Source organism: Apus apus, chromosome Z (assembly GCF_020740795.1).
Source record: "Apus apus isolate bApuApu2 chromosome Z, bApuApu2.pri.cur, whole genome shotgun sequence".
Lineage (NCBI taxonomy): Eukaryota > Metazoa > Chordata > Aves > Apodiformes > Apodidae > Apus > Apus apus.
Window position 1 is genome coordinate 39,245,370 of NC_067312.1, and position 25,682 is coordinate 39,271,051.

The window sequence follows — 25,682 nt, forward strand, 5'->3', positions numbered from 1 at the left end:
TCTTTTGTTTCTGATTAAAAACACCAGTAAAGGGCAGGGAAAGGAGATAAATTTCTGCGCATAAGTGCAAACCAAATAGTGTATTGGAAAACACTTTAAAAAAAGAAAAAAAAGAAAAAAGAAAAACGCAAACAAGCAGAACAAAACACGACAAACGACTTTGGTCTTCAGGATATACAACACTTAACATTCCCCAAGTTGTTTTCCCGCCTCTTGCCCTCCTGAAAACCTTGTCAGGAACTGTTGTCACGCAGAAAATCTTGAACTGTCAAGCAACGGGAGAATAACTTATTAGCTTGGCAGGCTTTGCAGGAAATGAGCACCTGAGGGACGGCACAGAGCTGAGGCCCGGAGCCGTGAGAAAGGAGGGGTCTCGACGCCGTGGCCGGGGAGCGCTGTGGCTTGAGCTGCGGCAGCACAGCCCCCGGGCCTCCCTCCGGTGCCACCACCGCAGCTGCGGTGATGGGTTAGCGTGGCGTCACTTTTGGTGACAGATGAAAACTCCGGGAGCTTTCCGGTTCTAGCAAGGGGGAAAACAGGGTGAGGGGGGGAAGAGCGGGCGGGCAAGGGGAGCGGGCAGCGTCCTGCGCGCCAGGAGGCTGCGGGGCTCTCCGCCTGCCCCCGCCGGCAGCCGGGGGCGGGCAGGGCGCGGGGAGGCGGACATGTTAGCGGAGGCGGCGGGAAGGGCGGGCGTAAGATGGAGGCGGCGGGGGAGCGAGGGCATCCGAGGTGAGCCGAGGCGGAGCCAGCCGCGGGGACGCCCGTCCCCTTCCCGGGAGGAGGGCGGGCTGCGGCCAGGGGAGGGAATGGGGCGGGGGGGACGAGAGTGATGCTGGAGCATCTCCGCCGCACGGGCGCGGCCGCGGCGCTATTAATAACCGGCAGCAGTTGTAATAGCCACCCCCCCAAAAAAAAAAAAAACAACAAACAGCAAACCCAGAACTTCTCACACACATACGTATATCTTCACCCCCCCAAAAAAAAAGTGTGCTCCCGGGGGATGCCAAGCCCGGCGTCCCTGCTGCGCCCCGGCTCCTCGACGGGCCGCCCCTCTGCCACACCCCCCCGCTCTAAACCCAAAGCAGCAAAAAAAACACCCCACCCCGAAAGGTAAATTAAACATATGTCCTGTGTATTCATTACTTAAATGTGTATCTATTCTATTTGTTACCTATGCAATATGTAGTAATATCATAAGCCATGCACAACAGGTAAAGTATTTCTTATCTATAATACATTAAACACAGAAATATGTGCGTACGTATTATAGTTATATTTCGATCAAACGTGTTACCTATAATAAATGATGTATTTTAATTTTATATGTTTACATCTAAATGTATAATACGATACACTTTAAAAATACACATCTCGGTGGCCACAAAAAAAAAAAACCAACAACCAAAACCAAAAAAAACCAAGCAAGCAAAAACAAAAACCCCACAAACCCCTCCCCAACAAAACACAACCACCCGCAGCACAGCAAAACCCAATTAGCTGCGGTGCATCACGGAAAACAGCTGCAGAGCCCCGGGATGGCGGAGCCACCGCGGGTGCGGGGGCCGGGGGGGCGGGGGGGCTGTTTTCACGTGGGCTGGGGGCGGGCCCGTCAGCCCCGATCTAGGGCAGTTTGTTCAACTGCGGTAACGGGAGCTCGATGTTCCCGCAGCGCGGGGATTTCTGAGAACTGGGGCTGTGTCCTCAGATGAACCCGGCCGCCTGCTTTCCCCGGCCCGCTCCGCAGCCTTAAAGCGGCGATGGCCACACGGCGGTGGGACCCGCCTGTGCCGGCGCCGCACGTACGCCGGCAGCCCGCAGTGCGGAGCGGGCCTGCGGGCAGCTCGGGAAGGCCGGGCAGCGCTGCCCGGGCACCCCTCCTCCCGCAGCCGGAGAGCCTGAGCCTGGCCGAGGAGCCGAGGCTGCTCGGCGAGACCCGGGCTCCCCGGCTGCTGCGGACGGGGTGCGCTGCGGTGTGACCGGCCCCCTGCCTGCATTGCCATGGGGAGATCCATCGCCAGCCTCGAAGACCTCGCACCTTCCTCAGAGCACGTGGACTGCGGCTCAGCTCGTGGTGATTCCTGCCTTCTTCTTTTCACGGAAGCATTGCAGTGCCTTGTCCAGGGGGGTGAGCTGCCTGACGGTGCTGGTTGATGGCTTGTGTGGCAGCACCCTTGCCGGGGTGGGATAGCAGAGCTGCCGTGAACTCCAGCTGTCATGTCAGTCATGCCTACAAAGGCGCTCAACAAAATTACCTAATGAGCTTTGACTCAATGTTCCCTGATGGAAATTACAACAAGCTATTGGTACAAACCTTGAGGAAGCAGGGGTTGGAATGTTTTGAGGTTTTTTGATCAGATTATGAAAGGAGTGGGAACCAAGTGGAATCACATGCTTTAAACCTAGCCATAAACTAAGGCTGATGCCCCATCCACTTTCCCCATGGATGTCGTGTGCTGGCCTTGCTGCCAGTTCGTTCTTCATTGGAGGGCTTCGCTGCAGTTGAGGGTAGACATTCCCAAATTAAGGTTAGTCTAGCTTTCTACTTTTGAACTTGAGACTCACACACCCATACGCACAGTGAAGGAGGGTGTCTGGTGCAGGCTGCAAAATCCATCTGGGATCTTGGGTGTGTTCTCAAGCAGCTAGCCCACGCTGAGTTCAATGCTGCCATGGCTACACTGCTACCAGTACCCAAACCCAGTTTAAATCCAGATCCCTAGTGCCCTCATGGGCTCTAACTTCACTGAGCCATAGATATCCCCTGGGTACTTACCACCTGCACAGGTAAGTCCCAAGAGGGAGAAGCTGTTCTTTCTTTCCAAGGTTCAGGATCAGCAGAATTGGTCGCAGTTACAGACATCAGCTGTGATTCAGGAGACACTAGGATGACCTCAAGCCAGACCTGCCATCAATCCCACCACTCACAATACAGATGGAAGAAAAGAGAAAGAAGCTGAAGGTAAGACCAGAGGAACACTAATAGTCCAAACAGCAAATGGTTTGCCCCACTGAGTAGTGAAGAGGAAAGGAACACATTGTCTGATATATTCTCGGTATCCATAATGCTTGCTCGTGAAGAAAATTCAATTTGCCACCTCTAATGCTCACACTCTGGAATCTGAGGCCAGAAGGGTCTTCTGTCAATAGCCTTCTGCTGTGTAGCTGCTTTTAAAATGAAAAGCCAGCTTAGTGTATAAACTAGTGTCAGCATACTTATTGTGTCTTGCAAGCCTTTATATAATATTTCCCCCTTCTGATCTAGGTTAAGTCTAATTTGAAGGCTTATTTCATTTCAAATGACTTTATAAAACAACTTTTTGTCCACTCTGTCTTCACTGACTAAGATACATTTCTTCAAAAGGTTAAAACACTTCCTTCCTACCACACTGGGCTTTGCAATGGGCAGTTGCTGTTGTCTGATGGAAGAGGTTGCTGTATTTCCCTGACAATGCATGCAGACAATCTGGGCAACACATTGGTATGAAAGACAGCCACATACATGTAAAATACTTCATGTGTTCACATTTATATGACCACTGAATTACCATCCTGTAATGCTGACAGAATATCAATCATGGAACAAATGTTCAGCACTGTCACGCACAGGCCTTAAGAGCACAGGTCAGCAAACAGGCCATTTATCTTGGCACGTAATTTCAGCCATTTCTAACCATTGATCAGTCCTCAGCATCTTGTCAAATTGCATGGAGCTTATACCACACAGTTTCAAGGGCCCTAACTAATGAAAAAAGTCAAAGCAGGAACTGGAATAATGCTTGGAGCCTCTGACCTTCAAAATATTAGCAAACATTAATACAGAAGCAGGATGGATTGCTTTGTTTTCTCTTGGCAGGAATACACGGTCAGAAAGCAAACTTCTGCACTCTTGAAGAGCCCATGGAAAGCAGCTAAACAAGACTGGAAGGGAAACAACTGACTCCTTCCAGCCTTTACATACCCACTTGCTCCTCAAAATAAATTCTTCACGGTCACAGCACCACTAGAGGTCATCTACACCAAGAGGCCTTTGGAATACAAAGACTTGAGGGCTCCCGCAGACTGCAGGTCCTCTCTGAGCATACCTGCCAGGTGCTTGCGTGCTGTCCTCATCCTCCCAAAAAGGGTGCAGTGTTGTAGACTAACATCAAGCACAAGGTCAGGGTACAGGAGATTTGGGTGGTATGGAGACAAGGAGAGCTGGCAAGGTGTTTACTCTGAAAACTTCTGATTTTGGAAGCAGAAGGCATTTTTTAAAGCCTCAAGGGCAGTAAACAGCTCATTTTCCTCTGCAGGATCCCCTCTCTCATGGAACTGTTGCACATCTGGTAAGGCAAGCTAAGTGATGTGGGAAGGTGCACCTTCTTTGCAGGTGCTTGCATCTCACTTCTTGTTCTCCTCTTTGCTACCTCCCCCTGCAACAACTCCCTGCCCTCACCTCGAGCATGAGGCTGTGGCTGTGACCTGAGCCCCCACACGTGCCTGTCTCACTGCCTGGGAATCACTGACCTCTTTGCTTACCCCCCCTAACAGCTCCTGTCTGAGCGCCTTTCCTCTGGCTCAGACAACAAGCAGCCACCTCCAAAAGGGCCACTCAAAACCTCCACCCTGGCACCAGTGGAGCTCCACTCCTGGGAAGGAGCACGCCAGATGCACAACTGTGTGCATCCCTGCATACCTGGGGACTGTGCAGCGGGCAAACATCTCCCCACAAGGAAGGGCTCCAGGGGCCCAGACAGCGGGTTGAATTTGGACTCCAGGCTTTGGCAAGCCTGGAAGTGCCATTTGGCGATGAAGGCACCCAAAGTGTCAGGGCTTTATCAAACTGCCATAGTGGGTTTAAGCCCTTATCCTTAATTAGCATGGGTATTGCAAAAAAATACCTTCCTGTGAAGTAAAAACTGAGCCATGCAGTAAACAAATGCTCTGAAACCCAATGTTACCATCGCTGCAGTCAAATCCAAGTTATGGCCCCTATTATCTGGATTGTCTGGAGATAAAGGAGTTTGCAAGCAAAATCCCATTCCCTGGCATGTACATGCTGTTGTTCAGAAAGCAGCCACGGTCATTTTGACACTGTCTCCAAGTGTAAAATTACACTGGCATCACTTTGTGTCATTTGGCCCTAATTAGCTTGGAGTCTTGAAGCTTTGGACTACCACATACATAAAAATGAAAGGTGTTACTTTCTCTTGAATAGGCAACGTGTTCCTGGAGGCATCCTGGAATTATTTTAAAAGCTGATGAACGAGCAACTTGAAGCTACAAATCAGGCATCCAGATGAATGAATCTGGGTGCATTTTTCCAATATAAATGCTGTTGCCTCTCTGAAGGGAAGGTTGTAGCCACCAATACTAAACAGAAAAAGATGAACTATCAACATTAGTGGTACAGGAATGACAACCCACTCTGTTCCTCCTTCTCATCAGACCCTGGAGATAATGGACCATTACTGTGCCAAGTGCCTTGTAAGTACCAGAGGCCAACAGATGTCAGATGAGGCGGAAAAAATGCTCTAAGAACAGGGCAAAAGTGACATTCATTCCTTGATGATTGCCTTGTTAGGTGAATTGCTCTAGTAATGTTTTCTATTTGATCTTGATCACTCTACAGATGATCCAGTTACAGATGTAGCCACTAGATCTTTTAATTGTGAGGCCTTTTTCCCCCTGCTATGATATGCAAAACCAATTCAACCTATGCCATTTGTCCATGACAAAGGATTGTTACTGCTTGAGGTTGTACCTAGAGATTTATTGTGCTAGTGTACAAAATGGCTGACACCTACTCGCTTTTATATCCTGCAGGAGGAGAGCAACGCTGCCTCGTTTCTCTAGCTGGCCCCTCATTCTTTCCATACGGAGTAACAGAGACTAATAGCAATCTGTAAAACTTCACCATTCGGGCCCTGTCTGGTTTTGCGAGGAAGGAGGGGCTGCAGTTGAGGACAGGGAGGGTCAGGGCAGGACCCGGGGCTGCCATGGGTCGCTCTTGTTGGGCTGCAGTTCACAGAAGGGGAGTAAAACCCCCCCGTCCCGCAGCAGTGTCCTTGCAGCCACACAGTGGTTTCGGAGGCAGCCTGCTCTACCTGGGCCTAACGCTGCCGCGTGGCCTGCAGACCTCACGTCCGTCTTCCCACGCCACACTCTGACATTTGCAAAACAGCAGAACTCTCAGACGGACACGCTTCCCGTCTCAGGACTGCGGGTTTGGCCACGAGGACAACTCCCTTCCCCTCTGCAGAGCCGCACGAAGCCCAGAAAGCGGCGGCTCGTTCCCCTCCCGCAGAGCAGGGCTCAGTTCGCCTCAGGGCTCGGCACCCGGGCTGGCGCAGGCAACGGGGGCACGGCCGCTCCAGGGAGCGGTGGCAGCTCTTCCCGGTTCCTGGGAGCGGGCGATGGGAAGCGCCTCGGCCCAGCCCCGGCGCCGGGGGCACGGCCGCCGGGCTCCTGCCGAGCAGCGCGACCGCGCTCACCCGGGCCCGTCCCAGGGCCGGGCTGCCCCGGGGGCGCGGGTGCCGGAGGGGGCGCGGGTGCCGGAGGAGACGCGTGGTGCCGGGGTGACGCCGTCACCGCGACGTGGAACCGCACCGGGCTCCTCGGCCCGGCCCGGCCCGGCTGGGTTCGGTGCGGTTCGGCCGGGCCGCTCCCCGCGCGGCGGCGGGAGGGCGGGGCGGGGCGGGGCCGCTGGCGCCCGCCGGGTTTCCAAGCGCTGCGCCCCCTGGGGAGCCCGGCGCTGATTGGCGGGGCCTGGCCAGTGACATCAGCCGGCTCACTTCCCATTGGCCGGCCCGTTGCTGGGACGGGAGCGCTGCCAGGGAGGCACTTAACCCGCTCGGCGCCGCGCGGCCCCTCCGCCCCGGGCCGGCACGCCCCGCTCATCGCCCCCCGCCCACCTGCGGCTGCGGGGCGGGCGCGGGGCGGGCGCGGCCGGTGGCGGCGGCCGGGGGGAGCGGGCCGCGGCGCCGCCGCCTCCCCCGCTCCGGTGTCGCCCTTTTAAGCGGGCGCGGCGGGGGGCGCGGAGTAGCACGCGGCCTGGGGAGGGAGCGCGGGGATTGGCGGGGCGGCCGCCCGGCGGACACACCCCCCCGGCGAGGGGCGCTGTGAGTGGCGGGGGGAGAAGGTAAACAGAGCCGGCCGGCCCTGCCCGCTGACCAATCGGGGGGGCGGGAGGGGGCTCCGAACCTGACGTGATGGGACTCGGCGCGGCCGGCCCCGGGCAGGAGCAGGAGCGGGAGCGGGAGCTGGGGCTGGGGCTGGAGCAGGCGGGCGGCGCACGGAGCGGGGCGGGCGGTCCCCTCTCCCCCGGCCCCCGCGCCGGACCCGCGCCGGCCGTGCGCGCCGGCGCTCCCCCCAGCTAGCTGCGCACCGCCCCCGGGGGGCGGCGGTGAGGGGCCTGCCCGGCGCCCCGCTATTTATTCCGCCCCCCCCCCCCCCCATCCTCTCCGCCTCGCCGCTCTTCCCCCGCGCCGCTCGAGACCCCGCGCCGCGGGCGGGCCATGGCTGGCGGCGGGGCGGCCGGCCCGGCGGGCGCGCTGTGAGCAGGGCGCCTGCAGCCCCCCGCGCCGTCGGGGCGCGGCCGCACCATGTCGGCCGTCGCCTACGTGGACTTCGTGGCGGCGCAGTGCCTGGTCTCCATCTCCAACCGCTCCGCCGTGCCCGAGGCGGCGCGGCTGAAGGTGCCGGGCGAGGGGGAGGCGGCCCGGGAGCTGCGCGACCCCCGCGACGCCTGGAAGGACTACTGCGCCCTGCTGGCCATCGCCAAGAGCCTGCTGGAGCTGAACAAGTACCGGCCGCTGCCCGCCCCTTCTGTCTGCAGCGACAGTGTGGAGAGCCCCGACGAGGACGCGGGTTCCGACAGCGACGCGGCCACCGAGCCGGGCTCCAGCCCGCCCCGCAGCCCGCCGCCGGGGCCGCCCCCCCCGCCTGCGCGCCGCCGGGGCCGCCCCCAAGGGAAAGCTGGCGGCCGAGAAGCGGCACAAGTGTCCCTATAGCGGCTGCGGGAAGGTGTACGGCAAGTCCTCCCATCTCAAGGCGCACTACCGGGTGCACACAGGTCAGCGGCGGCGGGCGAGGGACAGGGAGGAGGGAGGCGCGGGGGGAGCGAGCGCTTGTCCTCGGGTGAACCCGGCCGGCGGCGCGCCCGGCGCCCCCGCCCCCTTGCCTTTCCGCTCCGTGATTTGGGTGGGTTTTAAGTGTGGGGTTTTTTTTCCCCCCTTCCCCTCCCCGGCGCCATGCCCGCCAGCCGCCCCGGGTCCGGCGGGAGCGGGCGGGCGGCCCGGTCGGGGCGGTGGCAGCGGCCCCTGCTGCGCCCTGGCCGCCGCGTGCCTGCCCCGGCCGGCCGGGAATCGGCTGCCGCGGAGCGGAATAAACTTGGGCAGGTCGGGGCGGCTCGGAGGGATGTGGCCGGGGCTGGCGGGCCGGGCTTGCCGAGCTGACGGCGCCGCAGCACCGGCCCTGTCGCTGGCGGCCGCGGGGATGCGGAGCCCGCTCCAGGCGTCAGTGGGAAAATCAGAGATGCGGCAGGAAGAGGGTTTTGGTTTTTTTTTTCCCGGTGTAGGCGGGCGAGCGTTTGCAGGGGGGCAGAATTCGGCACGTATTTCCTCAGTAGGCTGGGAACAGGGTAGCCCCAGCAGCTCCCCGGCTGCTCCTGCCGTCGGGAACGGCCGGTCGCTGCCCGGCTTCGTAGAGCCGCCTCTGAGTTTCACTTCGGGGGTGCCGGAGCAGGGGCTGGCAGGTCTGCCGCTCCTCGGGGGGCGAGGGGCGGGGGGCGTCCCTGCCCGACGGCGGGCGGCACGGCGGGACGTGTGGTCACACCCCCTGGAGAGGGAGGGAGGGAAGGAGGGGAGCGCGTTCGCTGCATCCCGCGGGCCCCACTCCCGGTGGAGCCGGGTCACTGGTCCGGCGTGGCGCCGGCGGCCGGTCCGCCGAGCCCGGCCGCTGCCCTGCCCCGCCGCTCGTCCCCGGGCCGCGGTGGTGCCACGACCTAGCTGGGGCGTGTTCTAGAGGAGCTCCGGTGGTCCCGCTGCGAGCGAGCGAGCGAGCGAGCGTACCCCTGCCCTCGCCCGTGCGCTGGGGAGGGTGTGGCAGCGTGGAAACCCGGAGATCAGAATTATCTGCTGCAGCAATTCGTACTTCCTCTGGCTCGGCCTGAGCTCCAAGGGGACGGCAATTGTCGGGTTCTCGGTGTGGTTAGATGTTTTGTTTTTTCTTTTAAGCCCTGCAGTGCAAGTGGCTGAATAAAAACCTTCCTGTGTCGGAATTGCAGTTGGGGTCACAGTGCTGTGCACAAGGCTGCTTAAAAATGGGTCTAAATTTAAGGGTCGTGTGCAAGTATGGACAGGAGTGGATCAGAGGAGACAAACGCTGCCAAAACTTGTTTCATGTCCTTCACATGCTGGTTCTTTTCTGGATTTTGTCTACTGGTAGTGGTGATGAACAAAACAAGCTCTATCACCCGAGGAACAGACCACAAGGCGCTGCTGTGTGTAATGCAGGCTGGGTTTCGAATGACCACATCTGAACCACATCCGAACCCCCTTTGCCCTGGCTTGCCTGGGTGTGTGTACACTGCAGAGGAGACCCACTGCAGGTTGCCTACCTGACCCAGCTGGCAGATCCGCAGGGTGCTCAGCTGCAGAGGTCAGAGGGAGGAGGAGGATTACTGGATGTGGCTCAGCAGTGAGCACTGCGGTTAGGCAGTTAAGACTGTCACCATGAGCCAGGAAAGAGGATGGTCGGTGGTGACCCTGTACTGACCTCAGGACCGATGCCAGGGATTGTTGTGTTACTGCAGCTTTGATGCTCTTTTGAAGGCTGAATGTAATGTAGCTGATGCCCTGCAAAGCGCTGGCTCACAAGTGACAAAAAAACCACATTAGCATCATTTCCACTTACTACCCCATGCTCAGATATCCACCCCGATACGGGAACCAAAATAGACATCGACTGGGATAGCACTCTGAGTGATGACGTGTAAATTAATGTACTGTACAACCCACATGGCTTGCTGTAAGCAGCACTGTTATAATAAGGATCTCCTGAAGTGACGTGAGGTTTAGCATGTGCTGCTCACAAGTGGGTGGCCTTAGCTCCAAGTATGAGGTGTTTAATTCGAAGGCACTGGTGTGCCATCACAGAAGTTCTGTGTGGTTACAGCCACTACCAACATGCAGCAGTAATGATCTTTCAGAGATTCCTGATAAGAACAGTTAGTTGTAGCTAACTGAAATACTAAACAATACTGCTAATGTTTATTATTTTTGTAGATGGCAGAACAATTTCTTAGCAACAGTGGGAGTCAGTGGGACCTCTGGAGTTGTTCATAACTGCATATTGCAGAGCATTAATACTCCATCCTTAGTACCATCTTCTTTCTTCCCCCTGACCCCACTTCCTCCAGTGATTTCCCTCTCATATATCTGAGCCTCCAAAATCACTTTCGTCTACCTGCCATTTTTCATAAGGTCACCACCAACACCCCCACCAGTAGAAGCTACCTGGTCTTTATCTTGGAAAATTACTTTAGGATTTCTGTTAACACCTATGAGCTTTCTTGTAGTCACAGCTCTCGTTACTCATGGGTACTAACCAAGCAGGTTGGAAAGCTCTGGATACAGCTCTAAAAACTCAGCAGACCACTCTTGATAAGCTAATGCAAAGCAAGAAATGAAATGTCACATAAGAGTAGAAGAGCAGATGGACCAAAGAGTTTGCACTGAGAGGTTAGAGGTCTGTATCATTAATGATTCTTTAAACTTGTTGGTACAAAGGCGTTCTGTATTTCAGAGACTAAAAATATCTGTGTAACTCCTTGCTTGAAGTTAGGGCTTTTGCTGATGACTCTAGCTCAATTTCCAGAAGACCTGAATTAGCTGTCCATCAGAAATTGTCTCCTGTGTTGATCCTGACGGAAAAAGGTCAGCAGGTGGCACTGCACATCCGGCTTGTGCTGACAGCCCCCTTGCTTGTGCCACCAATCCCACTGAACTGAGGGTGACTAAGTAGAGCAGGATTTGTAGGACGAAGCCAAGGAAGTCTGAACCTCTGCCCCTTCCCGGGGGGGACCGTCCTTTCATTCCTCGCCAGGCCCCTGGTGCTTCTGTGATAAGATCAGGCACTTTTTCATTCTGTCATGAATATGTACCTACATTCAAAACCTATTAACTTGTAAAGGCCTGGGGATACAAGGACAAGCGTATTATTGAAACTAAGCTATTGCCTTCCCTGTTCCTTCACTACCATCCAAAAGTAGCCCATAGTTTGTTATTTACGTCAGTTCCAGTGTCTTGAGCAGGAAGAGCACTACAGGTAAGGTGGTTCTCTCTGAAGTGCATGGCTCTTGGTGCAGGAGGGAGAAGTCTGCATTTTCTCAGATGGCTTGCAAGCTAAAAAACACTTGTCAGGAAGGCAGTTGAAGGGATAAGTCTACAAAATGGCCATACCATAGGTTTCCTTCTCCCTAATGGCATGACATTATAGAAATATAGGACATGTAAACTCTGCTGAAGTTCAGTGGTAGCAGAATTTATTACAAGTGGTGTGTCTGCTTGGGAGTCTTGAGTGTTGAGATGGCATGACCGAGTCTCAAAGACTTCCCCTTCAGAGCATAGAAAAGGCCCAGATGCATTGGCAAGACGTGCAGAAGACCCAAGCCCTGAAAGCAGTGCAGAGGTCAGGAGAAGGCAAGGGTCTTGGCTGGCCAAGAAAATGACAAGCAACAGCAAATATGTAGACACCTTGAAAATGCACACAGGTAGGTAGTTTTGGAGGTACGATTTTGGCAGGTGATGTGTAGGGTTATTACTAACCTTAAAGAAGGGGGGGAAGTGGTGGGATGTGGCACTTCAGTAGAGAGGTATGTGCAGGCCAGAGGGTTTCCAGGGAAAAATTAGAAGCACACAGCTGTGAATAAGCAGTTTCAGTCAGAAGGTCTGGGCAGCGAGCATGGAGCAAAGGTCAAGATACTGGCAGGGACAGTGAGAGAAACTAGCAGGAGAAACAAACTTGAAGGAATGTACATCTGCTATGATTATGTGCTTACAAGCCAGTTGAAGGGTATGTAGCTGCCGAGGGCGGATCCTCCTGGTCTGGAAAGAGGCATGGATAAGGTACCATAAACCTAGTTTGTGAGATGTGTCTTCATGCAGGACATGTAGGAGTTTACTTGCCTAGGGATGTGAATCCCAAAGGCTTCTCAATACGTGATGCTGCAGATCACTGGGAAGTTCATGTCTGCATCAGGTACCCTTAATTAAGAGGTTAGACTCACAAAGACCAAATGTATGAAAAGTTCTCCCTCTTCAGGTAGGCTTTTCAGCCAACTGTATTGCCTTGTAAACAGGGTCCAAGCAGTACCAAGAGTTTTTGTTTCATTGGGCAGCTGATGGACCCTTGAGCTCTCCTGGCATTTGGGTTTGATAGCAGGGCTGTAGGTAGAGGTTTGGATCCATAGACTGATGGTCTTCACAGTGAAGCTGAGGAGCATTTCTGGTAGAAAGATAAGCTGCCTAGTGCTGCAATCCAGATCCATCCAGCCCCTGCGTCCGTTTGGTTTTGACTGCTGCTTTGTTATTTGTGTTCTAGATTATCACTAGCTCGACAGACTGTACAGATGCTGATATGTTGACAATCCTCTGATCACTGGGAGGTTTTTTTGTCTATTTTGCAGGAGCATAATCTGAAATTTAGCATTTTAAGCCTCCTTTATCCAGCTTGAGCGATGTCACTTTGCCAGATTCTTTAGAATAAGACTGGAGAGCAGAAAGTGGACCCAGTAGGACATTTTTGGCTAAATTCAAACCTCCATCTGAAACCCTAGTTCTAAAGGGTTAATGCAAATGTGCAAACTGTGGGAGTTCTAGTGGGCATGTTTCCAAGTCTCTCTGAGAAAGAACACTATCATACCAACTTGAAACGTTGCCAGCTGACTAAGATAGGAAGAATCCTCAAGATTAAGCCCAGTGTTGCCTGACCCTCAGTTATTTTGTTGTGGGTTTTTTTCCTGCTAAAAAAATAAAAAGGTTAAGCAGGTATATGTGTCATAGTGGGAAGGGGCTCCAGAAAGGTTTGTATATTAATTGAGATAATGTGAAGAATTGCACCATGTAGACAGAAGCAGTGAGCAGGGGTCGCACGTAAGAGTGCAACTCTTCTTTCCAGATGGATGTGTTGGATGTGGTTCTGTTGAGTCCCTGTACACAATTGTGCTGTGGCATTGAAGATGGTGTGATGGTGTCACCTGCTCTTCTTAGCTTGTGTGTCTTGCAGTCCCAGCTCTTAGGATCCCCACAGGAACAATCACTCCACTTCATGGCTGTTGTGCATCAGCCTGCTGCTGCTCATGCCCTGTTACATCTCCCAAACCCACAGCTGGAAGAGCAGGGAGGGGCTAAGTTTAAAAATGGCTGGAATCTGGGGAAGTGATGGCAAAGCATCCTTCAGGTAGTGTTTACTTGTGGCAGCATAGCTCACCATCTTATTTAAGTAATGATGACTGTGAATAGCCTGAGAGCACTCTATAAATACCTCTTGAGCTTGAGGGACGAGTCTGTTGAAATACTGGCTAATAGATTAATAATGAAATAACAAAAATTATATTACGTTTCTGAATGCACATACAATTGCATTCCTCCTTTCTCTGTCAAAGCTCTTTTCCGTTAGCAAGCATTTAATCAGACAGGACAGAAGCCTGAGACCAGTGCTCTTCAATCCCAGGTGCCTTAAGCATCAGGGTAGGAGTCTCTTTGCATTGCCCAGTTAATATTTAAGTATTACTGCAAAATGGAGGAAGTTCGAATGGAGATAAGATATGAAACAATAGGCAGGAACTTGTCCCGCATTCCCAAGAGTGTCCTGCTGAGGGCACTCCTCTCAGCTATGAATGCATAGATTTAACTATGGTGAGCTTTGGGAAGATCGGACCTCTCCCAGGTAGCTTCCCTGATCTTTTTTATATGTGAGTATGTATACATATATAATCACAGAATCATTAAGGTTGGAAAAGACCTCTAAGATCAAGTGCAACCGTCAACCAAACACCACTATGCCAACCAAACCATGTCCTGAAGTGTCCACATGTTTTTTTAACATCTCCACCACTTCCCTGGGCAGCCTGTTCAATGCCTGACGACTCTTTCAGTAAATCAATGTATCCTAATATCCAATCTGAATCCCCTCTGGTGCAACTTGAGGCCATTTCCACTTGTATTATCACCATTTACGTGGGAGAAGAGACCAACTCCTAACTCACTGCAGCCTCCTTTCAGGCATTGTAGAGAGCAGTAAGTTCTCCCCTCAGCCTCCTCTTCTCTAGACTATAGAGCTGTTGAGTAATACAGGTTGGAAGGGACTTCTGAGCATCATTCAGTCCCATCTCTTCCTCAAAGCCGGTCTTACTAGGTTAGGTTGCCCAGGCACTGTACAGCTAAGTCCTGAACATAGCAGAAATGTACTACGCTTTCTATATATAAGGAGGGACAGTTCCCCAGAGAAAGGCCCAAAGGCTGACAGGGAGGGTTGTCATCTGGCAGGGAAGCTGTAAGGATATTCCTTGCATCTGATGCTGTGTCACATGGGGGTAACAGGAAGACTGTCTCCCTGGGGTTTAGGCTTCCAGCAGCTCATCAGCAGTGGGCTTTAGTAGGTGGTTTTGCATCTGGTCTTTTGAAAGAGACTTGAACACCTGCATGTGCAAGGAGCTTTTGGGTGATTTTGAGGATGTCTAAGTACTTGCTGAAAGCAGCATTTTAATACCTGAATTGTCCTGCAGTGTTTAGTCCTGACGGCTGGCAGAATAAACCCTTTGCTGCAACCCATCTGTCCACTGCCTGTCTGTTGCCAGAGTGATGGCCATGGTTTAGGTGTTCTAGAAACCCTGGTTTTGGCATAATACCTCTCGTCCTCACTGCTGATCTTGCTCCATGCTGGTTTGCAATAGCATCTGAACCTTGTGATTGCCGCAGGCTTTCATAATCTGATTTTGGAATATCTCAGAAGAGGAAAAAGGCTGTTCCAAAGGCCTACAGCCTCTCTGCCCAGAAGTGGATGCACAGATGCCAGTGAGCTCCACCTTCACCAGGCTGTTTTGTGTGTGGACATTCAGTAAAAATCCGGTGTCCTGCAGGAAATTGTTTTTTTTCAGGGTGTGTGGGGAAAGCAACACTGGGGGGAAAAAGTGAGATACCTGAAAGAGCAGCTATTCTGCAGTAAGGAAGATGGCCTGCTTTTTTTCTTTTTTTACCTCCTGCAATAAGCTGGACTGTGGTCTTGACATCCACCTACTGAACTTGTCATACTTCAGGAGATGCTGAGACATGCAAGAGTGGTGGCTGAGTGGGATCACAGAGGGAAAAAAAAATATTAAAAAATGCTTATCACTGTAATTTCTGACTCAAGCATTATGGTTCAGGACCAGTCATTCCTGGGGTACTGAGATTTCTTTGGAAGCTTGAGTTCTAGCAGCTCTAGAGGTGCAGGAGGATCTTGGAAGGTGAAGATGGGGATTAGGTTCTCATTTGAACAATGCAGATTTTATTATGCCTGTCCTATTTTGCTACATTGTTTTTCTCTCACCTGGAGGCAAGAGGGTTTGCTACTTGGGATTTCTATATTTGTGTGTTTCCCTTCTCCCTATTCCTCATCAGCTGCTTCAGGTTTCTGGCAGGAAGAGTCAGCTGTGCTGCAGTTGCCTGGGGCTGGGGGTCTGGCAGGTGCCGTGGGCAGGGTGGAGGTCCCTGCAGCAGGAGGCACTGGCTGTGCCATGTCATTGGCCAGGGAGAGCGTGGGAGTTGGGCCCAGACACCACATCCCAGAAGTCAAACTCTGAACCATTCTTTAGCTTTGATACTTAAAATATTTGCTGCTATGAATACCAGGCAGTGTGGTCCTGCCATGTGCACGGTGGTCTCATCTTTAAGGCCATATGTCAGGCAGGGCTGTCTAATCAGTTACCCATTCGTTCAGCTGTGGCGATAGCCCGTTTGGCTTTCTAGCTAATGTGTGGAGCAGCGTCTTAGCGGTATTTGACAGCAAACCTTTCTGCATTTAGCAGTGCTGATGCCAGGCTCTGGACTCATGGCTGAGTCCAACCTCACTTCTGTCAGCTAGGGCAACAGCGTAAGCCTTAGCAAACCACAGAGCTTGGCCAGCCTTCTGACTGCACCAACAGTAATCTCTTAATAGCTTCTGTAAAACCAGTGCTCAAACAATTTTAGTTATTAATGTAAAATTAGTGCTTCCTTCCGTCACAGAAGCTGTGTCCTCCAGCCCTAGTGTATGTCCTTTTACACACTGAAAGGGTTGTCCAGGTGTGCCCTCATCACCTTTGCCTTCAAGTTTTTCAAACACAGCCTCTCCCCTCCCAGAGAAGAAAGTCACTCAGAACTTGTCTTTTGCTTGTCCAAATAAATTCTTTGTTAAAGCAACTGCAAACTGCAGCTCCTAGCCTCAAGCCATCCATATCTAAAGCAGTATTTTGTAGTGAGAAGGCTGTTGATGAATCAGGATACTAGTGATGCCTGAACCTTAAGTCTGCTGGTGCCCACTCTGTATTTCCAAAACCCTTCCTGCACAAAGCTACAATATAGGAAAATCTGGAGTGTCCCAGGGTATGGCAAAAAAATGAAATAATTTACCATCTATTTATTAAGAATAAAATAAAGGGGACCTACCCAGTATCATACAAAGCAGCTTAGATACAGAGTTTAAATTTGCAGAGGAAGCAGAAACTGACCATTTGCAGTAGAGGGTGAGGAGAAGGAGCAGGGAGAAAAGGCCAGGTGAAGCAAGAGAGCAGATATCAAAATGAGCTGGATCTGTGATGGCCTTTGTATCCATATGGGATTTAAAGCAACCCAGGGCTGCAGTAGCAGGAGTTTTTTAGACTGCAGAGAAGTGAAAAGCCACTATTTTAATTAGCTTCTGTTCAGCATAATCTGTGTCTCCCACTAAATTCCTGGTGGCACACAAGACAAAAAATGGGAGTTCTGTAGACACATGTATTCTTACAACGTGTAAATCAGTTTCTGTTTCACTTGCTACTATTGTAAGCCACCCTGAATATAAAGATTTTTATATTATTTTAAGAAAAGTATGTGCATCTTGTATCTCCTGTGTTCAGGTCCTATCCCATAGTTTTAAGGAATCATGATACCGTTGGCCATTCCTTCATCTCTTGATAGAAATCCCATCTACTTAAAACGTAAGTAGTGTACTGCACCAAAGGAAACAGCATAAAATGGCACCTCATTTTGGTGGTGCATTCTGCTTGTTTCTGACTTTATTATTGTAACAATATACTTCCAAAACCAAAGGGGAAAATTACGGGAAAGGTACTTCCTGGCTGAGACATGACACAGAAACTTGTATCTCCAGAAGGAGGCAGCACTAGCTTGCACTGCAGCTTTGTATGGAGTTTCCTGCCTGGCTGCCTATGAGTTGCTCTGCAGGCTCTTGCACAAACGTCTCTGATGCTTTAAAAAAATAGTGTCAAGTACAACCAGCAAATACAGTGGCCAGCTTGCTGTGTGGACAATCATCACATGTTATCAGGCACCTCTGCTTTGCCTTAAAAGCCTCTTGGGCACCACACTCCACTCCTGCTCTGCATCTATTAAATCTGCCACTGAAATAGCATCCTTCTGGGCTGGTGTCATCCATTACGGCTATGTGACTGAGGGGAGCAGCAGTTCTTTAGGCTTGGAGACAACCCCTAAAGGCCTGGAAAAGCCTCCCTTCCCCTTATTTCTCTGCTCTGAGAAGCCAGTAGTGTAATAAATCCTGGTGCTGAGGATTATGCCTGGCCTACTTTCAGATACACGCTTCCTAAGTGGCTGTGACAGCCTTGGTTGGTTTGTATGGCCGAGGTGGTGAAGCCATTCTCCACCACTATGCATGTGGGCTCGGCTACAGGTGCTGCTGATAGCCCTTCTGCCTGGGAGGGAGCACAGCCCCTCATCTCTGCAGTGCTCCTGCTGTCCTGCTGCATGGCAGCTCCTGTCAGCAGCAGGGCATGCCTCTGCCATACCGGGCACCATGGCCTTTGGTGCTCCCCCTGACAAGCTCTGGGCTGGCTCCCCTGGGAATGCAGTGCCAAGCATACACAAGAGATCCCAAGCAAGCCCTGCTTTTCCTGAAAGCTTTGTGGTTACACTACATAACCTAAAAGCACCTTCTGCTGGCACGTGAAATGGGTGTGTGTGTTAGCAGTGGTGGCCATCATGCTGCTCCCATCAAATTTTGGAGGGAATTCCAGTAACCAGGCTCACTTTGTCTTCCCATCTGCAGTTCTGGGAAGGAGTATACTACCCTGTAGTATGGTTAGGCATTTCTGCAGGCTGAAGAGCTTTCTTGAGGTAGGTGGCTGGAAATGTGGCTTCTGGGGATGGGGGAGGATGCCTGAGCTGCTCCCACTGCTCTGAGATGTCTGACATAGAGCTGTATATTAGATGCCTCCACCCATGTAAGATGTGTAGTACATCTCTACATCCCAGGGAGTGAGCTAGAAAGCTGTTTTGCACCTCCCACTGCCGCCTGCTTCCAGGAGCTGTGACGAACTGTGAGATAGATAGCAAAAGAGCAGCACAAGTGAAACGCTTGCCTTGGATGCCAAGGGCAGGCACTGGGCGGGGCAAAGCTGGGGAGGGTGGTGGACGCTGATATGAGAGCTCTGGTGCCACTCCTGGTGCTGCTTGGCCATGTAGCTATGGTCATGGTCTTCACACACGTGTAAGCCTGTGTACTGTTTTAATTAATTTGTTTCATACAGGCGGTGGTGTGCGGGAAGGCTTCCAGCCATGTCTAAAAGCATGTAGCAGGGTGCCAAGAAACCCGTTTAGGAAAAAAAACAGCCCTGGGTGAGAATGGCTGGCAAGCTGTGCCTCCTCAGGGCTCAGGCACCAGGCTGGCTTGGCTTCCTCTGCTGCCCCAGACCTGCATCACCATGAGGTGAGGGAAGAAAGCACTGGGAGGACAGTCATGCGGGGGCTGCCCGAGGGGCTGCTGTAGCCTGGGCAGTCCTGCTGGTCCAGCTCCAGCTGTGCAGCCCCAGGTGTAACTACATCTAGGTTTACCTGGTCCATCATCATCTTCCTTGGCCCTTTGCATGCCACCAGTTGCTGCCCCTCCGCTCCTTTCTCTTCCCTACAACTCCACAGTACATTCCACTGCTTGTTGTCCTCTTTGGACCTGGGCGCTCACTCTAGCCTTGGGCCTTTTGTCGCTGCAGTTGTGCCTGGGGAGGACCCATGACTCCTTTTTTTTGTGGTCTGTAAATGTAAAGAGAGCTCACCTGTTGTACCAAATGTCAAAGTATGGAGAAATACTGGTGTTCATGAGTTTCTTTCCAGCTTTTTCAAGCTGGAAAACTTGCAGAGTAGTTTTTTATTTCATGGTTGACTATAAATAGCTGTCACACAGCTGTCATTTATGTTGCCTTCAAGAGACTCTTAAGAAAGGGAATTAAGGCATCAAACTGCAGCTGTGCATGATGTCTGGGCCTGAAAGCTCTTGTGTGAACTTAAACGCCTTTGATTTCCTTCTGTGCTGTGGGCTAGGGACAGCCTTAGTGGTGAGGAGGTGTTGGGTCTGTACCTGTAAGAAAGCTGCAGAGGTGAACTGCAGGGATGTGGGGTGCCAGGAAGATTGCAACGGGTGCTTTTCCATCCTTACACCCTTGGTTATAGAAGCAAAAGGCGTTTAGGTTAAGGTGTTTGCTTCGGTTCTTCATCATCGTTGCAAATATTTATACCGATAGAGCTGTGAATAGTGTAGTAGTTTTCCTGTCCTCAAATCAGCCATTTAAGAGACTGAGGAGAGACCTATTATCTCTGGAACCATGTGGATTTCTGGGGGAAGAAAGGTGGCCATGGCACTTCTCTCTGCAGCTGCAGCCATTTTCTTACACGTGTTTGCAGCCCTGGGGCTGCAACCACTCTCCCTGGTCCTTAGAATCATAGAGCTATTCAGGTTGGAAAAGACCCCTGGGATCACCGAGTTCAACCATCATCCCTACTCTACAAAGTTCTCCCCTAAACCATGTCCAGCAACACCACATCCAAATGACCCTTAAACACATCCAGGGATGGTGACTCAACCACCTCCCTGGGCAGCCTATTCCAGTGTCTGACCACTCTCTCTGTGAAAAAATTTTTCCTAGTGTCCAGTCTAAACCTCCCCTTCCTCGCACAGTTCTTCCTGGGCTGGAGCGACTTTTCCTAGGTGAAAGATTCTTTTGGCTTCTTTTCTAATGTTTACAAATAATTTTATTCAGCAGAATGTAAGTGTTAGGGGAATAATGCTGGTGCTCCTTTCCCAAACTGCTGTAAGGGAGCCCGACATGAGAAATGTACCGGTACAGGCAGGCCTCATCTGTTGTTTTGACAGTCTTCAGGTCATGTAAGGTTCTGCACCGAAGCGTGAGCTTTGTGCGGTTGGAGGGGTTTTTGGCTTCTGCTGGAAATGAGACTGAAACCTGATGAAGTGAGTCATCAGCGACTCCACAGATGCTGGCACTATGGCAGGAAACAAAGCAGCTTTTCCCCCTCAGCAGCATGTTCCCCAGCTCCTTGGCGAGGCTGGGACGTGCAGGTCTGCACTGCCCCCACCCCCCTAAATATCTTGTGATTCTTTCCTCCCTGCAGGTGAGCGGCCATTCCCCTGCACGTGGCCTGACTGCCTTAAAAAGTTCTCCCGCTCCGATGAGCTCACCCGGCACTACCGGACCCACACCGGGGAGAAACAGTTTCGGTGCCCTCTCTGCGAGAAGCGGTTCATGCGGAGCGACCACCTGACCAAGCATGCCCGCCGCCACACTGAGTTTCACCCCAGCATGATCAAGCGATCCAAAAAGTCCAGCTCCAGCAGCTCCTTGTGAGTGCAGGGCTGGCCCGGGGAGGGGAATGGGGCAGGGGGAGGTGAGCCACGGATGCAGGCAGTGGCGCCGAAGTGCGAGCATCTGCTGAGGCGCCGGTTGCCCTCACCATCTGAAAGCACATGTAGCTATGCTTAAAAAAACAAAACAAGTGCTCCGTGCCCGCTTCACTGTCCTCCACCTCCCCACCCTGCGCTAGGAGCAGCGGTCTGGAGCAAGTGGACTGTGGGGATAAGGAGAGAGGGGATAACCAGCAGAGGAGGCCACCACCTCCTCTGATGTACAGCATTAATGAATGCTGGTGTACATATGTCTAACTGGATGGTCTGGCTTTTGCCACCACAGTAGCATGACCCTGAGGTCTTTGTGATTGCTGTGTCATGAACATGTTTTGTTGAACAGTGTAATGCTGCTTGTATTTAGAGTTTGTTGAGTAAAACCACTTTCTGAGTCACATGAATAACTCTCGGATAAAAACTCCATAGCATAGCACACAGTAGAAGTGGGTTTACTTCTGTTGCAGAACGATCCTGCATTTAAAGAGACTGTTAGGAGAAACATTACATATGTTAGGAATAGCATCTGGTTGATACACCAAAATAAGGTGAATTTATATACTCAAGAAGGCCCATTAAAGTAAAGAGGTCTTTTTATTTTTTTGTTTGTATTACCTATACTTTTGAATATAAGCTGCACTTTTCCAGTAAAAATGTGTATAATTCAAGCAGATATTTAAAGCAAAAAAAGAAAATAAATCCACCACAGCTCAATTGTTTTCTGACCATATGTGTATTTAGCTGTTATTCACTTACCTGGAAAAATACAAGTCAGCCTAGGTGATGTGGCAGGGACACGGGAGCAAAAGCATACATCTCTCAATTGATCCTATACTTTTGTCAATAAATACAGTACTGTACTATAGAAATGCCACTAACAGTGCTTTATTCTGCTGTGTTTTGTTTGAATGGATGCATAACAGCAGCTACAAACTTTATAAACTGCTGCTTTTTAAAAGGCTTTTTCTCTTCATACACTTGCCTTAAAGATTTATTCTCTTCATACCCTTGCCTAACTCCTGGAGTGTCCTATGGGAGTTGTGTGTGCTTATGGAGAGAGTAGACCTTTCCTTAAGAGAACTCTACTAATGGAAACAGCTGAAATTATGGTAAGGAGCACTTCAGAAGGACTCCTGTTATCTCTTGATCGCTGTTTCTGTAGAGTACGGGGAGAAACCATGAGCCAATTGGAAATACAACATGGAAAGTGTGTTGCAATACTCCTTGTGGCTTAAGCTTCTTTTGGTACTTCACATTGTACCTGTGTCGTGCATGGCACGTCAAACACTGATAAAGGCAATATTACTTCTATTTTAAAGCTATTTTCTGCTCTTTAAGAGGAGCAAGAGGATCACTGAAGGAAAACTTCTAAGTGGTGGTCATTAGCTGAGGCTTGTTGGGTTTTTTAAATGTTAAAAGCATGAACTGTAAAAGGTTATCAGTAATTTTTTTCCCCTCTTCAGCTCATAAAGGGAGGGAAAATTCTGTTTACATGTTTGGTTTGATTTGTTCTTTCCAGAAACATTATTCTGGTTGTTTTTTACCCCTTACTCCAGAAAAGGAAAGGGAGGTGCAGCCCTACTAAAGAGACTTAGGGCTAAATTCATCTTGTGGGTACTCAAACTGAAATCCAGAGTGTTGGGACTGCAGATGAATTTAGGTTATCTTGTAAAATTCTGTACATAAAAAACCTGCAATTACAGTATCTTGTTGTTTTACCTGATAAAAAGCTTGCTTCCTAGAAATGATCATAAAAAAATTAACTCAAAGTGGAGTGTTTTCTTCTACAGTTGTATAAGGCTTTCAGCATTAGAAATCAGTTTGCATATAGTGTTTTTACCTGTGTAGTTCATTATAAATTCCGTCTATGTGAAGAGAACTGCTTTTAAGGCATTAGGGATATATTGAGCAGTCTGTTGAATAAAAAGGGATGTGTTTTCTTCAGTGAAGACATCAGGAAACCAAGCACACTTTCTACCTCCGTTTCAGCTTTTTGAAACTTATTTTAGAAACCAAATTTTAATTTCTGGTGTCCAAATTGAGTCATAAGGACTCAGGTTCTTCCTAATAAAAACAGGTAGCCTTGGTATTCCTCTGGCTCTAGAAATACAGAAAGTGTTCTGCTTACCAGTACTGTTAATGCTGCCTTGCTCAGCAGGGTCAGGGCCATGTGTAGCCTGGTGAGATTGAAAGGTGCATACACACTCATCTTCATTCTTCTCTTGTGAACATCATGCAACATTTTTTTTTTTGTCCTGCAGTCTGGATTGTTGCCTTTTTGCAGGACAAATGCAGCACTTGGAAAATTAAGCCCTGATCCTGTGAAGCACAAGACACCCTCACATCCTGTCAACCGCACTGGGCAGCCACAGCTGATAAGCAGCTCCTAAATCAGTACATTGGTGTTTTGGTCAGTTAGCTACCAGGATTAACAAATACTTGGAAGTCAATGGCCAGATCTATTGTTTCCACCTTGTATATTTGGGGTAGAATGCACATTTAAAGAAACATTCTTGTCCCTGCAAACTCTGAAAGAATCAACAGACAGAGGGTACTGTCATCCACGGGAATATGGGACATACAGGTGCGTGTCATCATTGCGTGTGACAAGATCCTGTTTCTGAAAAAAACCTTTCTAAATTTTAACCTATTAGCTGTAACATATGCTGTATCTCAGCATTGGGCAGACGGGATTAATGTGATTCATTAACCACTAACAGAAGACATTGGGAACGATCAGGTTTGGAGATGTTGTTCTATTGTTTTGTTCATTTGGGGATTTGGGGGTTTTTCTTTTAGTAAAAGCAAACAACGCCTCTAACACATAAAACAAACTGCAGGTTATTTCTTTGCATCTTGAAGTTAAGTATTGAAGAGTGTTGCAAATGTTGGAAAAGAAAAGGAAAATCAGGTTCTCTAATACGGTATTACTTGTTGTACTATTTTGGAAATAATAGTGCTGAAGTTAGGACAGCTCCTCTCCTTCATTAAGAAAGCCCATTACTATAGAGAAATCATGGCTTTAAAGGTATAGCTGTACAACATACTTACTTTTTGAACAGTTTTTCATTACCTGTATTACAGATCTGTTTTCAGTTTGCAGATGGACTTAGCCCAGCATACACCAGACTGGACACATACTTCAAAATGCTGTTTTACAGACTAGTGATCTGTAACACTGTAAAATACCAACTTCCAACAGTTTAATCAGTTTTATTTTTGTACAGTATTCGTATCCTTTATAAGTTATTTTGCTGTCCTGTTTTGTAAATCACATGAAATTGTAAAAAAAAAAAAAAAAAAAAAAAAAAGTAGGCATAGATGTTTTTGTACATATGTGTATATATATTGTCCAAATAAAGAAAACAATTTAAAAAAAATCAAGTTGGTTGTCTTGAATGATTGGAGTCAAGTAGTGGTCAGGTAAAGCAGTGTGAATGATTATGAAAAGAATACTGCTGCACAGGATTAAATCTATGACTTGAGTGGTGTATGAGCCGGCTGCAAAGGTCTGCTGTTGCTAGTCATTATTTAGCTTGTATCTTGTTTCTCTGCTTTTCCCAGGTGTGTTCACAGGTGTTCCTTCTGCCATTACTGCAGGCAGAGACAAAACATGGGGTGGGCAGAGGCATCCCCTCCCCAGCTCTCTCTTCCATTGCTCAAGTGCCTTTTGAGCCAAGACTGGTGCTCCCCCTCAGACTGTGCAGCTGCTCCACGAGCTAACGATGCTTCAGCCTTTGCTGCCACACTGCTGCCTTGAAATTGCCTTGGGTTTAGAGGAGTTGCTGGTGCCAGGAGAAAAAAAACTACCTGCTCGGCCTCAGAAGGAGGGAATGGCAAGGAACCCTGTGCCAAAAAGGTCACTGACATTTATGGTCACTGACACTTAGACAAACTAACTTACCCTGGTACATGGGAATGGGGGTAGGGTGTGACTGCAAGATGAGACCCTGGACACAAGGGACCATGTAACCTTCCACCAACACAGCCAGAGACAGAGGGGTGGAAGTGTGCCATCTGCACCTGGAACAAAATTTTTAAACAGCCTCCAGATTTTGACTTGATGCCAAGTTGGAGTTTTCTGTCCTCAGGCTGGGTGGCCAAAGGACAGATACAACAAGCTCAGCATAGGGTTTGGGTTTTTTTTTAGTTTGTCATTGATTTTAGGAATAAGGGACACAGGGCTGTGGCACTGGCCTCATTCCCCTGCAATCCCATTGAAGGACTTCCATAAATTTATCATTCTTCACCTTAAATCCTTGATGACTGCTAAACATCCTATTGCTTTTCATATAAAAAACCGTCAGCCTCTGTTTTGGTATGTTGCCTCTCCTGACATTCTGCTAAAAAAGGTGCACAGAAAAGTCTCAGGCTTGCCAAATGACCTTTTCTTTCTCTTCTAGCTAATGGGGAGAGGCCAGAAAGCAGCAGGAGTTTCAGGAGACAGGTTTAAGTTTTAGCAGAGCTCTCTGGAGAGACCACATACAGTGGTTTGGGCTCTTCTGCTAACACCACTGCTTTTGTGGCCATGAGTAGTGTTTCCAAGCAGAGAAGACTTTTAAGAGCCTATGAAAAGCCATGCAAAACTGCTCTTTAAAAAAACACAAGGCCAGGGAAAACCGCAATTATTAGTCTATGTAATTCCAGTAGTAAATCACTGCCTCTGTCTTGTTGGATTGCAGAAAGATAATCCAGCCCTTACCTAGAAGCTAAACTACATTCAGCTCTTATGTCCAATGAACTATTTTTCTCAGAGGTAT

The 25,682-nt window shown here is 50.1% G+C and overlaps 2 protein-coding genes across 2 annotated transcripts; one reads left to right on the forward strand and one right to left on the reverse strand.

Annotated features, from left to right (window-relative positions):
- Window positions 1-1,634: 1,634 nt before the first annotated feature.
- Window positions 1,635-2,225, reverse strand: LOC127396007 (uncharacterized protein C10orf95-like). The gene has a single exon (XM_051643558.1). The coding sequence runs from the start codon at window positions 2,223-2,225 to the stop codon at window positions 1,635-1,637; it is 591 nt and encodes a 196-aa protein (XP_051499518.1).
- A 4,967-nt stretch (window positions 2,226-7,192) lies between these two features.
- KLF9 (KLF transcription factor 9) lies at window positions 7,193-24,302 on the forward strand. Its single transcript, XM_051642431.1, is given in 3 exon segments — window positions 7,193-7,930; window positions 7,932-8,053; window positions 20,637-24,302. Coding segments are annotated over 3 exon segments (702 nt in total). The 5' UTR covers window positions 7,193-7,583; the 3' UTR covers window positions 20,870-24,302.
- The last annotated feature ends 1,380 nt before the right edge of the window (window positions 24,303-25,682 follow it).

Excerpts from the sequence above, each read along its gene's own strand:
- LOC127396007 (XM_051643558.1), bottom strand. The coding sequence starts at position 2,225 with ATGACTGACATGACAGCTGGAGTTCACGGCAGCTCTGCTATCCCACCC.